The sequence below is a fragment of the Chelonoidis abingdonii genome, chromosome 6 (assembly GCF_003597395.2).
Source record: "Chelonoidis abingdonii isolate Lonesome George chromosome 6, CheloAbing_2.0, whole genome shotgun sequence".
Classification (NCBI taxonomy): Eukaryota; Metazoa; Chordata; order Testudines; family Testudinidae; genus Chelonoidis; species Chelonoidis abingdonii.
This window is the reverse complement of record NC_133774.1, coordinates 77,091,810-77,104,912: the sequence shown is the minus strand read 5'-3', so window position 1 is coordinate 77,104,912 and position 13,103 is coordinate 77,091,810. Positions and strand designations below refer to the sequence as shown.

General features: G+C 41.1%; 1 protein-coding gene across 2 annotated transcripts in view; it reads right to left on the bottom strand.

Moving 5' to 3' along the window:
• The window catches only part of HSD17B4 (hydroxysteroid 17-beta dehydrogenase 4), a 106,837-nt gene extending 94,096 nt beyond the window's left edge, over positions 1-12,741 (bottom strand). Inside the window, exons 1-4 of one of the 2 annotated variants that reach the window (XM_032799676.2) lie at positions 12,576-12,741; positions 9,723-9,776; positions 2,222-2,329; positions 1,574-1,633 (exon numbers count right to left, since the gene is read on the bottom strand). In XM_032799676.2, coding sequence (XP_032655567.1) covers positions 1,574-1,633; positions 2,222-2,329; positions 9,723-9,776; positions 12,576-12,633 — 280 coding nt within the window. In that variant the 5' untranslated portion in view covers positions 12,634-12,741. The remainder of the gene's footprint in view (positions 1-1,573; positions 1,634-2,221; positions 2,330-9,722; positions 9,777-12,575) is intronic. The other variant, XM_075067170.1, reaches the window with a different exon arrangement.
• Positions 12,742-13,103: the final 362 nt, after the last annotated feature.

Below are 13,103 nucleotides of genomic sequence, written 5' to 3'. Positions count from 1 at the left end.
TTTCACTGACAAATGTTGTGATTCTTAAAATTACTTTTAAAAAAAAAAAAATACATATTTCACCTCCGGTTTCTCTGTGAAAGAACCATATTAGCAAGGGAAACTGTGAAACTGATTATACACAAAGTGCTGTCAAATGCACAAATTTTTAAGTTATAATTAGGTGTTGCTAGGAATAATAGTAAGCGAAAAATTTTTGCAAGGAAATGTTATTTCTGAATCATTGGTCTCCCTTTAATAAGGAGTGTAAGAGCAGCAACATGCTACCTTAAAACAGAGGGATAAGGGGACTCAGAGTTCCTTTCTACCCTACGTAAAAAGAGAGATGATGCCAACGTTATAATAAACTTTTATATATTCCTGACAGATTCAGCCCCTACAGAAGTCATCCATAATGACCACAGTGCACATTATGGAGTGGGTACCATTGTCTGTCTTGTAGGAAAAGGTGTGTGGCTTCTTTAACAGCTAGAGAGCCAGAATGACTGGCTGAGGCAGCTTCAGATCAGGTTTCTGTGGGGATGCTGACCAACCCCCACAGGTAAATGGAAGAGAGAGAGGCACTATTTAGGGCCACAGCAGTGCAGGAAAAGCCCTCTTTTACCTGGACCAAGTGGAATAGCATCCACCCTCCCATCTTTGGAAGTAGCTAAATAGCAGGTTTTGTCATGATCTGCCGTGGGCACTACACTAGTCGCTCCTTTCTCGGGGGGATGGGAAGGACTTTTTCCCTCACTGCCAGATTAGTCAAGGCAAAGTGTGGGGGGCTTTTTGCCTTTTCCACAGCGGGTTGGGAGCTTAGCTAGGATGAACACAAAATGGGGATTGGGCTATGATGTCACAACTCATTACATAATCATGGGGCCAATGTTTGGTGCAGGTACCTCACAGGGAAAGGCGATGGTGAGCAGATCAAATGAATTGGTAAAAGATTTCAAGGGGTTATTATTTAAAGGAGCAGAAACAGGGAAAGATTCAGGTTTCCTCTAACTGGTACAGGAGGGAATCAACCCCCCCACTCCTTTACAGCCCCCCTTAACCTTCATTCAGTGTGGCAGGGTCCCAGCAGTGGATTGGCTGGGGAGCAGGATGGGTAAAGAGGGAGAGCTGACAGCAGCTTGTCCTAGTATGTGTAAATGACTATGGAATTACCTGCACTGTACACTTATCTGCTGGGCACTCCCAGATATTTATGAATAAAGTTGCGTCCTAATTATACCACATCCAGTGTGTCCTGTCCACCTTCCAGCACAGCCGGACAACACTTATTTACAGAAAAAGACGTACTGTCATTTATACATATTCAAGGAACAGTGTTCCTTCCATAAACACTCTAAATGCTCAAAATAATTACTTAGATAAATCTTGCAATTTTCTTTTATATTAGCAACTGCTAATCTCTAGTTACTGGGAAGTGGCTTTTTCATTTGTTTAGGACTACAGAGAATAGAACACCACAATCTTGAATTTAATTACACTGAATTTCCTGTACATGCTATCACTAACTCTCAATTATTAACTGCACTGCTTAAGATGACTCTGCATTCACAAACAAACAAGTTAATAATTGTACCTATTCTCCCAAAAGCTTCAAGGGCTGTCTGCACAAGCTTCTCACCAGCCTCCACTGAATCTGTAAACAAAACAGGCAGTGGTGTGATCGCCAAATAAAATCATTTATTAGTTACACAGCTACATATTACTGTATACAATGGAATGTGATGCACTTCAAAAGAAAAAGTGAACTGCTCATGTGAAATCCCTATGGAGTAAAATGAAATTTTAGCCACTGTAGGCAATTAGCCCACTGCAATTCCTGCACAAGCCAAATAGTGCAGCATTTTATCATTTCATGAAAACCAAGAAGCTAAACTCACTAGAAACAGGCAGTCTAGTTTCTGTGTTGGCTAAATGATAGGCTTGCTACGTCACAGAAAACACTACCTTTTGTGAGGGGGGAGGAGGATGCTCCCTCCCTCCAGCATACAGGTACCAAGAGTTCAAGTGAATAAAGGGATCAGAGATTTCATTTTAAGATGCTTTATGTCTCCATCTCCTCCAGCCTCCGAACAATGTTTTATCTCACTGAATGAACTAAATTACTAATAGTATTGGAGCAGTCCTTTGTCACAAACTGTTACCTTTCCATTTGGTAACACCTCAATGTATTATTTCCATAAATGAAGTGGCCTTATTAAATCTATTACGGAAAATAACATACCATAGTTAGCTACTGCTTTTCCTCCTTTTGCTCTTATTTCTTCAACAACTTTGTCAGCCGCTGAGAAGCTTTTGCCATGTCCTTTGAAGTCACCTCCCAGATCATTCACTGCGTCACACAAAAAATAAATTCTTGACCAATCGATGCTTATATGTTTCAGTCTCTTCTCATCTTGCAGCCACTAAAGTTTCTGGCTGACTTTATTAACGAGATTCACTGCAGCTGATTTCTACTGGTAATCTAAGTTATTTGGACAAGAGCGAACAGTTTGACACTACTGCAGGGATGGGCAAACTTTTTGGGGAATAGAAATTGTATGGCAGGTCATGAATGCTCTCAAAATTGGGAATGGGGTACAGGAGGGGGTGAGGGTTCTGGTTGGGGGTGCAGGCTCTAAGGTGGGGCTAGGGATGAGTTTGAGGTGTAGGAGGGTGTTCTGGACTGGACTGAGGGGGTCAGAGGGGGATCAGGGCTGTGGCAAGGGTGCGGGAAGGGGTGCAGGCTTTGGGCTGGGGATGAGAGATTTGGGGCACAGGAGGGTGCTCTGTGCTGGGGTTGAAAAGTTTGGAGAGCAGGAGGGGAATCAGAGTTGGGGCAGGGGTTGGGCATGGGAACAACAAGTGTTCATGTAGAGATGCCCTGAGGTAACAATTTGTGAGGTACAGAAGAGATGTTTCATCGCTATTTGTGATTTACTTTCCCTGCCAAGCCTGATCTCTCCAATGGTATTGTTATTGTTCAACACGATTAAAAATCTAGATATCATACAGTCACACTGATTAGAACTAGTCTAGTCCTCCAGTAGCATTTGCTTTTGCTACTGAATGATCACTGATACTGCCTTGAGTACATTTCATTTCTGATCCTTCTTCAAGCCAATAGTCAATAGCTAAAAATAATCTCTGAATTGGGCTGCATTCATGTGCTTGGAGCTTCTTTCATAAAGTTAATCACAGAAAACCTACATTTTGACAGTGCAGTGCTATGCAACAATGAGAAGAGTGTTTCAACTCAAGCAATATATACTCTGAGGAAGGTACTTGAAAGCTCTTAAATATCTATATATAGTGGAACTGGTTGTGGACTTGAATAGTATTGAAGTGTGATTTTAAGGATAACTATTGACAGAGGTCACTCTCCTTTTCCTCCTCACTCAATACCATGTAAAGTAGTCTACCAGACTATCTATTTGTTCATTCTCATTATGGGTCTTTTTCTATAAAAGAACTGGGCCAAAATGCAAAGTCAGGATACTGACACTGTTAATGGCAGTTACGATTGCCTAGTGATTCTGGGATTCATATAGTCAATGACTGCTTCAAGCACCAGGATCTACTTCTTTTCTATGTACACTTCTTCAGATGTCATTTTTAAGGGCTTGTCTATACGGCAAGTTACTGTGCTGGAAGCCAGAGTGTGAATCCGCAATGCATATCTTACTGTGACTTTCATTGCACTGTAGCGATGTCCACATAAGACGTTACTGCGCAGCAAGATGGTGCTCTACAGACTAACATCCTGGCTTTCCGTGCAGCAACTTGCCACGTACACAAGCCCTAAAGTTACAATTTCAGCAGAAGGACCAAGATAGTCTTTTACTATTGTGAGTTCCAGCACTGCTCTTTCTAACTTTTGCAAGACCTCAAACAATGAATATTCAGTAACATGACAATTAAGTCCAATAAGAAATAAAATGCACCCACAAGTCTACCTTTTTCATCATAATTTACAAATTCAAGTTTATTGTGGTTTGGCAAACTAGCATAAAGTTACAATGTGAAAAAGGCCTTGTTTATACTAGAGACAAACTGACCAGATATTTAACCAGATCAGTTACTGCCCTGGTTTAAACCAGTGCAACTCTCTAACTGACATACACTTAAACTAGTTTAACCCTTTGTTTAAATCAGTTTAGCTTTTGCCAGTAAATTTACCAATTTAAAATAAATCAATGTAAGCAAGAATTAAACCAGTTTAAGTGTGTCTATACTGGGGGGTTCCACTAGTTTAACTAGACTGATATTAAACCAATCTAGATCACTTATTTCACTCAAGGCTGTGTCAATACATTAACAGAAGAACATAATTTATCTAAATAACCAACTGAAAAAATCATCTATTTACAAAGCTAAAGAAGATTAAAATGATCCAAATATGGTTCTACTCCAAAAGGCTACTTTATAAAGATGGTACCTCCTTACCCAATAAATCTGCTGGTTTGTGTATACAGAGTTATATTTGCATACTTCAGTCAGCAATATTTTTTTCCTTATTTTTTTTTTTTAACATCCTGCACAGCTAACACTGAATAAGCTATATTACATAGTCTTGAGATCATCAACAGAATGTTACTAAGCAAGCACCAATTACATCTACAGAACTCCAGGGAAAACAGTGGGCTTGCATACTCACCATTACCAGCATAAGTGGAAGAGCAACAAGTGTATCTAATTTTACCTACAGAACCTTACAGTGTGAAGTGCAAGACGGAAAGAAGCCAGCTTCACTCTCAGACCCAAGGGCTGGCAGTTAGAAAAAAAGAACTTTTTACTTTTGAATTCTATCACATTAAATACAGAAGATATAAGCGCAATGAACATGGAATCCCACAATGCTAGTTTTCGTGTCTTTTTCAGGGATACTGTAAAGAACCTCCTCTCTTGACAACATTTCTCTGTTCACAGCTGCATGAATGCTACTGTAAAGTCTGAGTATTGGCTAAAGGAGACAAGGTAATCTTACAGTATATAAAAAAATACATTTGTCTTTACCATTTTTATTTTCTCATTGCATTAAATATTCAATTGATTCAAATAGTCAAATACTGAAAGAGATAAAGGAGAGAATATCAGAGTTCAAAAATACTTGTTTAACATAGCCCTCTATTTGCCATTTAAATCAAGAGGAAAATTGACATTGTTTCACAATAGAAGTGACTGCCACATGAGAGGGGAATTCTGTGAAGATTCAGTGAAAAGGGGATTTGGTTTTCTGGGATATAGCATAATCCCTAAGAAGTTAGATGAGAGACATTTGGCTCTGTTGCTCTATGAAATAATTCATCTGGATTGATAAAATACATTAAAATGGTATCCCAAAAGACTTGTTCTATAAAACATCCCTGAATTAAAGGGCGGCATGAAATTAACCTTCACATACAGTAACTCAATGATTAGTACAAAGAAGTCATGTTGCTGAGTGCTGTGTTGAGCCAGTTAACTAAAAAAAATCTATTTAGCAAAGTAACTTAATCACATGCTATTTCAGGCTAGAACAACAGGTTATTCACTGCTGCAGATTTCCCCTTTCATGAATTCAACTTGCAATGTTATCTAGATATAAAAATCAACTTCACAACTACTGCTACTAGATTATGTTATGGATGGCTAGGGTTGGGAATCTGAGCAGCACATAGATTAAAAGTATCCACCTTAATCCACTCAAACTGTACAAACACAAATCAAGCAATATTCTGCAGAAAATATAAGACTTAATGAACAGAGGCTCAACAAATAGTTAGATGCCAGATCAGAGAAACCGCAGAGAGAATTAAATAGCATTCCATGGTAAAAACCTATAACCCTTGTATCATCATATCATGAGTGATCAAGTAGTATATTAGAGGCCACTTTTGACATATGTTGCAACAGGAAGTCTTGACATACGTGGTCAAATAGGTGTTGACAGGACAAAGTCACAACAGTATGTGCAAGCACTATCAGTTCTTTATGTGGTTAAATTACCAATTCTGTCTTTCTACTCTCAGTTTCATTAAACTTTCTCGGGTCATTTGATCTAATTTGCCTGTAACAGCATATGTAAGTCGACAGTTTCTCCTTATTCAGGATTAACTATGCAGAGCTGGACAGTATTTGAATGGAAAGCTTTTAATGCAAAAGTTCCCAAAATGTGAAAACCCAGTGGCCCAACAGTATTTGCTGGTGCTCTTTGAAAAGCTGTGGTCACATGTGACAGCTATTACAGACACATGGAGTGCCTTTGTGATAAATGAAGGGGGCAGTAGCTCCCTTTGATGGATACCCAGACAGCTAATTAGCTGTAAAATCCCTCTTGGTGGCTGTTCTCTGCTTGTTTTACCTGTAAAGGGTTAACAAGCCACAGGTAAAAGAAAAGGAGTGGGCAGCTGACCAGGAAACCCAAATGGGAAGGCTACAACTTTTTAAAATGGGAAAGAAACGTTCCCTTTGTCTGTTGCTCTCTACGCTGAAGAGACAGGGCAGCAGGAATGCTGTGTAAAGTTTGAACCAGATATAAAAATAATCAGATCATACCTAGAACTACTTTTAACAACCCAAAGCTGTAAGCAGATCAGAATGTTTATCTAGACGCGATCAGGTTTATTTCTGTTTATTTTTTAAGGCTTGTGGATCTCCTCTGTGCTAACCCCCGATGCTTTTGTTTGCTTGTAACCTTTAAGTTAAACCCCCAAGAAAGCTATTTTGTGTGCTTAATTTTTGGAATTGCTCTTTTAAAATCTAGCAAAAGCCTAAGTTCCAAATGTATTTTTTCCTTTCTGTTTTTAATAACATTTACTTTTTCTTTTTCTTTTCTTTTCTTTTTTAAGAACAGGACTGGATTATTGGTGTCCTAAGAGGTTTGTGCATGTTGTTTGATTAACTGGTTTCCTTCCAGCTGGGGGCGGGGGGGTGAAAGGGCTTGAGGGTACTCCGCAGGGAGGAATCATGAGAAGTGTTTCTTCTCAGGAAGAAGCAGCATTGAGGTTGATGAAAGGAACATGTCTCAACATGCAAGATCTTCAGGTTGGTAAACTTTCTTATTTCATACTTCTTTCTTAAGGATTGTCTGTCTTCCTTCGGGACTATTCTTGAATTCTCATGTTTGAGCAAGCAATATAGTTGTTACTCTACGGTACTATCATTTTATATGCAGTTGTGATAAAAAATTAATAGCTGAAATATGCAGATCTTCCTTTTACAATTTCACCTTTAAAGTAGTACTGAGTGTCAGTGAATGCAATGAGTAATACTAAATGAGCAGTATGGTGATAATTAAATAACTACATTGACTTATTTTGTTTAGGGGAATCCATTCTCAATATACAGGATTCTGAAGACTATCCATCTTCAAGATCACCGTCATTTTCTATCGTTTCAGAGTTACCTACCAATGATAGTGTTTCAGTCACATCCTGTATATCACATAGCCTCAGTATATCACTTGTAGCACAAAAAAAAAAAAAAAAAAACACACCACACTCCATCATCCAGAAACAACCACAGATAAGTTTGTCATAAGAACCAGCATATTACAAAAAGGAGTAATTGATTAAAAAATTGCCCGCTTTGTTTATGCAACAAACTCTCCTTTCCATATGATTGAGAGCCTACACTTCATTAACATCGTTCAGTCATTACGACCAGGATACAGTCCACTCAACAGAGCAGATGTCGCAGGCAAATTGCTGGATAAAGTGTATGAAAGAGAAATTGAGCAGTGTGCAAAAGGTCTAGAGCAGGGGTCGGCAACCTGTGGCATATGAACTGATTTTTATTGGCACGCTGCTGCCAGCTGGGGTCTCGGCCCCCTGCTCCATTCAGCCCGCTGCCGGCCTGGGTGAACGGAACCCCTGGCTGGCAGCAGGCTGAGCAGGGCCGGTGGCCAGGACCCTGGTTGGCAGGAGCCAGCAGATGGAACCCCAGATCAGCAGCAGGCTGAGCTGCTCAGCCTGCCACCAGTCTAGGGTTCTGTCTGCTGGTCCCACTCAGCCCACTGCCAGCCTGGGTGAATGGAACCCCTAGCTGGCAGCGGGCTGAGTGGGACTGGCAGCTGCGATCCCGACTGGCAGGAGCTGGCGGAACCCCAGACAGGCAGCGGGTCAGCTGCTACCGGTCTGGGGTTCTGTCTGCTACCCCGCTCAGCCCAAGTATGGTCTGGGGTTCCGGCCACCAGCCCCTTGCCAGTCGAGGTCCTGGCGATTGGCCCCGCTCAGCCTGCTGCCAGCATGGAGTACCAGCAGCCAGCCCAGGGCTCTGCTCCTGGCTGACAGCCCCATTCACCTCGCTGCTGATATGGGGTTCCAGCTGTCCGGCCCCCTGCCAGCCGGGGTCCGGGCCTCCGACCCTGCTCAGATCGCGTTCAGCCCGGGGTACCAGCAGCCAGCCCAGCGCTCTGCTCCTCACCTGGACCCAGCTTCTAAAGAAATCTTGCATGTCTCGCATCCCCAGAAAGGGCATCTCGCACCCCCAGGGGTTACATGCACCCCAGGTAAAGGACCACTGCAGTAAACTGATAAGATCTGCATTTTAATTTAATTTTAAATGAAGGTTCTTACACATTTTAAAAACCTTGTTTACTTTACATACAACATTCCAAACCGGGAAATCGTTTTGGACTTGAAAAAGCAGGAAATCTTATTTTTCTTTTTCAGATTATAAACAAACATGAAAATGAAGATGAAGACGACTGAGTTAGCTGCAGAAGCCAATATTTTAAGTTTCTCATGTTGACCTGGCAGATGCAGTCGATTTCAATTTTGTTTTTTTAAATATTTCATTTAACTCTTTTAGTTAAAAAATAATTTTAACAAAAACAAACCTGATTTTCAAAAACTTGAATGTTTTCAAGTTCATATGCTTGTTTAGTTTAAATATTATGTTTGCTGTTGAAGAAAAAAAATCCAGAATACACAACGTTGTTGTTTTAGTTAAATAAAACAATATTTAAATCTCTGTCTGGTGATGTTCTCCTCCTAATACAGCCTGGCAAGAAAATCCTCCAAATATTAATGATTAACCTGTTGAACTGGAGAGGGTTCACCTCCCAATGACTTCATAAATATCTGCTTCAATTACCTTTGGTAAATGAAATAACCAAACAATCATTCTTTTTCTGATACAGCTGTAAAAGTAATCTGAAAAGTTTTCAAAATAAATCACTTAAAAAATGTATAGCATGTACCTTCTAAAAATGAAACCTACATCTATCTCTGAGTTGTGAAGAATATGTATTACGGTTATAGCAATGAATAAGAATGCATTTTTATGTAGAAATCCATGATTAAATAGTTTTCCTGACTAGTGATTTAAATCAAATCCACTCTGGCATCCACACTGCCCACTTGGATTAACAGCTGAGGAGTTGTGTTTAGGAGAGCTTTAGCCCAGCCCCCACTTCCGAGCCAGCCACTCAAGTAAAATATCACCACCACACTTGAGTTAAGGGTTTTTGTGAGTGGATGGAAGTCAAGTTAGGGTTAAGTTATATCTCTAGATAGCCTTTCAGTGAAGGGAAGCCCTCAAACAAAGATTGTTACTTGTTTCAAAACCAGAAGCTCAGAAATAAAGTTTGAATCTCAGGAGTTAGGAGGATAACTTATTAAAGAACAAAGGTCATTTGCAAAGAAGTCATGAAGTTTGAATACCAATATATTTAAAAAAAAAAAAAAAAAAAAGAGGGAGAGAGAGACACACACACACACAGGTTACTGGCAAGAGATCAAAGTAACAAAGAAACAACTTACCAACTACTGAAGCTCCTCTTTCAGCAAAAGCCAGAGCATATGCTCTCCCCAATCCTAGTTTTAAAAAACAAAAACAAAAAAGTTTCAGTGAGTCAGTGTATTTTCTACCTATACACTTTAAACTAGTTTAAGTCATGTGGAGAAATGGTCACTTGAGCTGAAATCAGACAAAAAAATAAAAGCTTGCATATTTAATTAAAAAATAATTCCATTGTAAAGTTGTCACAAAAGCAGTCGCATGTTGTGAAAACTGAAATATAAAAGAAAGCAAATTAGCTCAAAAACTGATGGCCAAATCCACAATTGAAAACACTAAGTATACCCCATGCTCACTTAGTGGTACAGCACCCAGAAGAGTCATCATGGAAGCTGCTTGTTGCTAAAGCTCCAGGAGAGAGTTTTGTGCTTGTGAAGGAGGCATTTGTGACACTTGATGGGGCAGGCTACAAAATACAGGAATGTATTCTGGTTTTGCACTGGGAGAAGATGTTTCAAGTTAATGAATTACATTCTAAGTTAATAAGGCAGCCCCTAGTTTAATTTTGTTTTGTCTGCTCAAAAGGAAACGTTGTCATATCGTGCAAACACAAGTTCAACTCCAATCATAACTATTATAGTGCCTTTTACCCATATTGATAAAAACCAGTGCCAATTACTTGGACCTAAACAAGAAGCAAGTCATTTATTTGCATGAGCAAAGAGCACAAAACAGCTTACTTACTATACAGCATAATGCAACATTTAATGTTTCATATCTTCCATTAGTCTTTCACCTTTGTCTTTATTTAGAATTAAGGCCTGTTGAATACATCAGTTGCTTTTATGGACAATGATATTATCCAATCATACCAGTCAAAATGTTAACAAAAGTGGATCAAGGGCAGACGGTGTGATTCTTTTCCGCACAAGTAATTTTGTTATGAACAAATTAAACATATGACTGAATAAAGTGTAAGGGGGAGGAGGATTTTTCAAAGTGCACACAAAGTGCCTTTGTTCCCCATGAGATCACTTAAAACTGGCTCACAAAGGCTGTTTGGAAACATATTGATCGTGCTAAATCTAGTAAACAAACCAAGGATTTAGAAATTGAAATTGAGCTTATAGGTCACATTATGTAATACTTTCATTTAGTAATCTCTTTGGTGCCATGCCTACATATTAGAAAATAATACGGCTCCAATATTTGGCTACTGGCAAGTTGTAACGTAGCCCCTTGAGCTGTGCAAAGTTTGGGTGCCCCTTTCTTCATGATGTTTGAACTATCCAAAAGCACAGGCCAGTGAGAATGGTGTCACCCAGTGGACCAGACAGGGTGCTTATGATACACACAGAGCAGTCTATGTGGTGTCCACATAAATACCTAATGTAATAATATAGGATTTTCTCCCAGTCTGTCGACCCCTGACTTACAGGAATGCGAAGGAATACTCTTCTGTCTGCAAGATGTGTTAAGACTCCCTCACTAGCTCTGATTTTTAGAAAATAATCAACTTCTAAGTCACTGTGTAAAAGTAACAGTACTATAATCAAAACAAGGTAAGCACCTATTGAGAATTAAACAAAGCATTGTGATAGATCTATAGTTAGATAAATGTATTAAGAACTGATTTTAATGTAAAAAGCTGTAGTGAAACCATACTTATCTGTGGAACAACAACTTTCAAGAATCCTATGGCTTTTACTACAAGTTGTACTTGCTAAATATCCACTGATACCAAGCAACTTTTTGCTTTTTTGTCTTGTATTATTTCCTATTGGCTCAGGTGGTCACTTTTGACAGATTTAACTGAAGAAGAAAGATTTAAAGAACAGCACAGCAAACTAACATGTAGCAAAGGAAAATCTGGGCGAGAGCTGAAAGGCATTCAGAGTAGCTTTAAAGCTCTTACTGTGCTTCATAATGTCAACTTTATGAAACATCTGTTTGAAAACTTTTTGCTAACTATTCTTGCAAGTATCAGCAAAGCATCTTAAATAAATCTGCTGTACCTACAAAGCCAAAGCACTGGAATAGACAATGTGTTTCCCTCTGCATGGTTATTACAGTAAAGCAACTCTTAAGCAGCCCAAATCCACACTCCAGTAGAGGTCTACATGGTGCGGGTGAGAGGAGAAACGGTTCCTACACCTGTATCGAGCACACTGCAGGATCAAGGCTTCACTGGGTATCACCTAAGATTATAATAAATTATGAAATAGAAAACAAAATCTCTTCAGCTCTACAGCTTGCTTTGTGTCTGTCAACACCTGAACGCTGACTATATTCAAGCAGCCCGCATGCTTTAATTGCATATAGTTGTGTTTTGAAAAGTAGTTTTTCAAAATGCAATTATCTTGCAAGTTGAAGCAAAACCACGCAAGACGCCTGTTGTAAACATGAGAGTGATTGATCTCTTTCCTTCAAAGGGTGGGGGAGGAGTGGCTTCAACCTTGGCACCGCGAAATCAAACTTCCTCCTTGGGGAGTTTAGGAAAACTTTTGCCCCAGTTCTGCACAGCTGAGGCACATCCCACACCCACAGTACCTGACTACACAGAATAAATTGCTGGCCGCCGCCACCGCGCGCACGCCCCCACGCTTTGTACCCTTGCTACTGGCAGGCAGAGTTTTCTTTCCCAAACAGCAGAGAGGATTTGAGAGGAGCCCTTTCAGCTGCAGCCAGAGCCGCAGGATCCCCTCTTAACTCCCAATTCCTGCACCCAACTCTTCCTCCAAACCCGCGGCCCGCATCAGCCAGCACCTACGGGAGCAGCACAGGCGACCCCTGGCCAGGGCCGCCCCTCCCGAAGCCCAGCGGACAAATGCAACGTCGTGCAGTGCAAGCCCACAGGGCCCGCGCGAGCCACTTACCTCCCCCGGCGCCAGTCACCAGCACCACGCGCCCATCGAACCTCAGCGCAGCTGACATGCTGCCCCACCACGCTCCTGGGGCCAAGCGCAAACGCCAAGTGGGGGGACGTGACCACAGCACCTACCAAGCACAGGGCCAGAGCAGCGCGCATGCGTCACGCCGCCCGCGGATCTCTGGGAAATGTAGTGTATTGGCTCCACTAGGTCAGCAGCGCGCATGCGTCACGCCGCCCGGCGGATCTCTGGGACATGTAGTGTATTGGCTCCAGCAGCTCAGCAGCGCGCCTGGGGTTACAGGCGCTGACTTTCCTTTTTCCTGGTGGGGGCTTTTGAAGAGGTGTGTGTGTTTGGGGCGGATGAGGAAGAATATCTATACACTTCTCTTATGTTCCAGTTACTGACAGGGCCGGCGCTACCATTTAGGCAGCCTAGGCAATCGCCTAGGGTGCCAGGATTATTGAGGGGGCGGCATTTTGCCGGGGGTCAGCAGGCGGCTCCGGTGGAGCTGCCGCAGTCATGCCTGTGGAG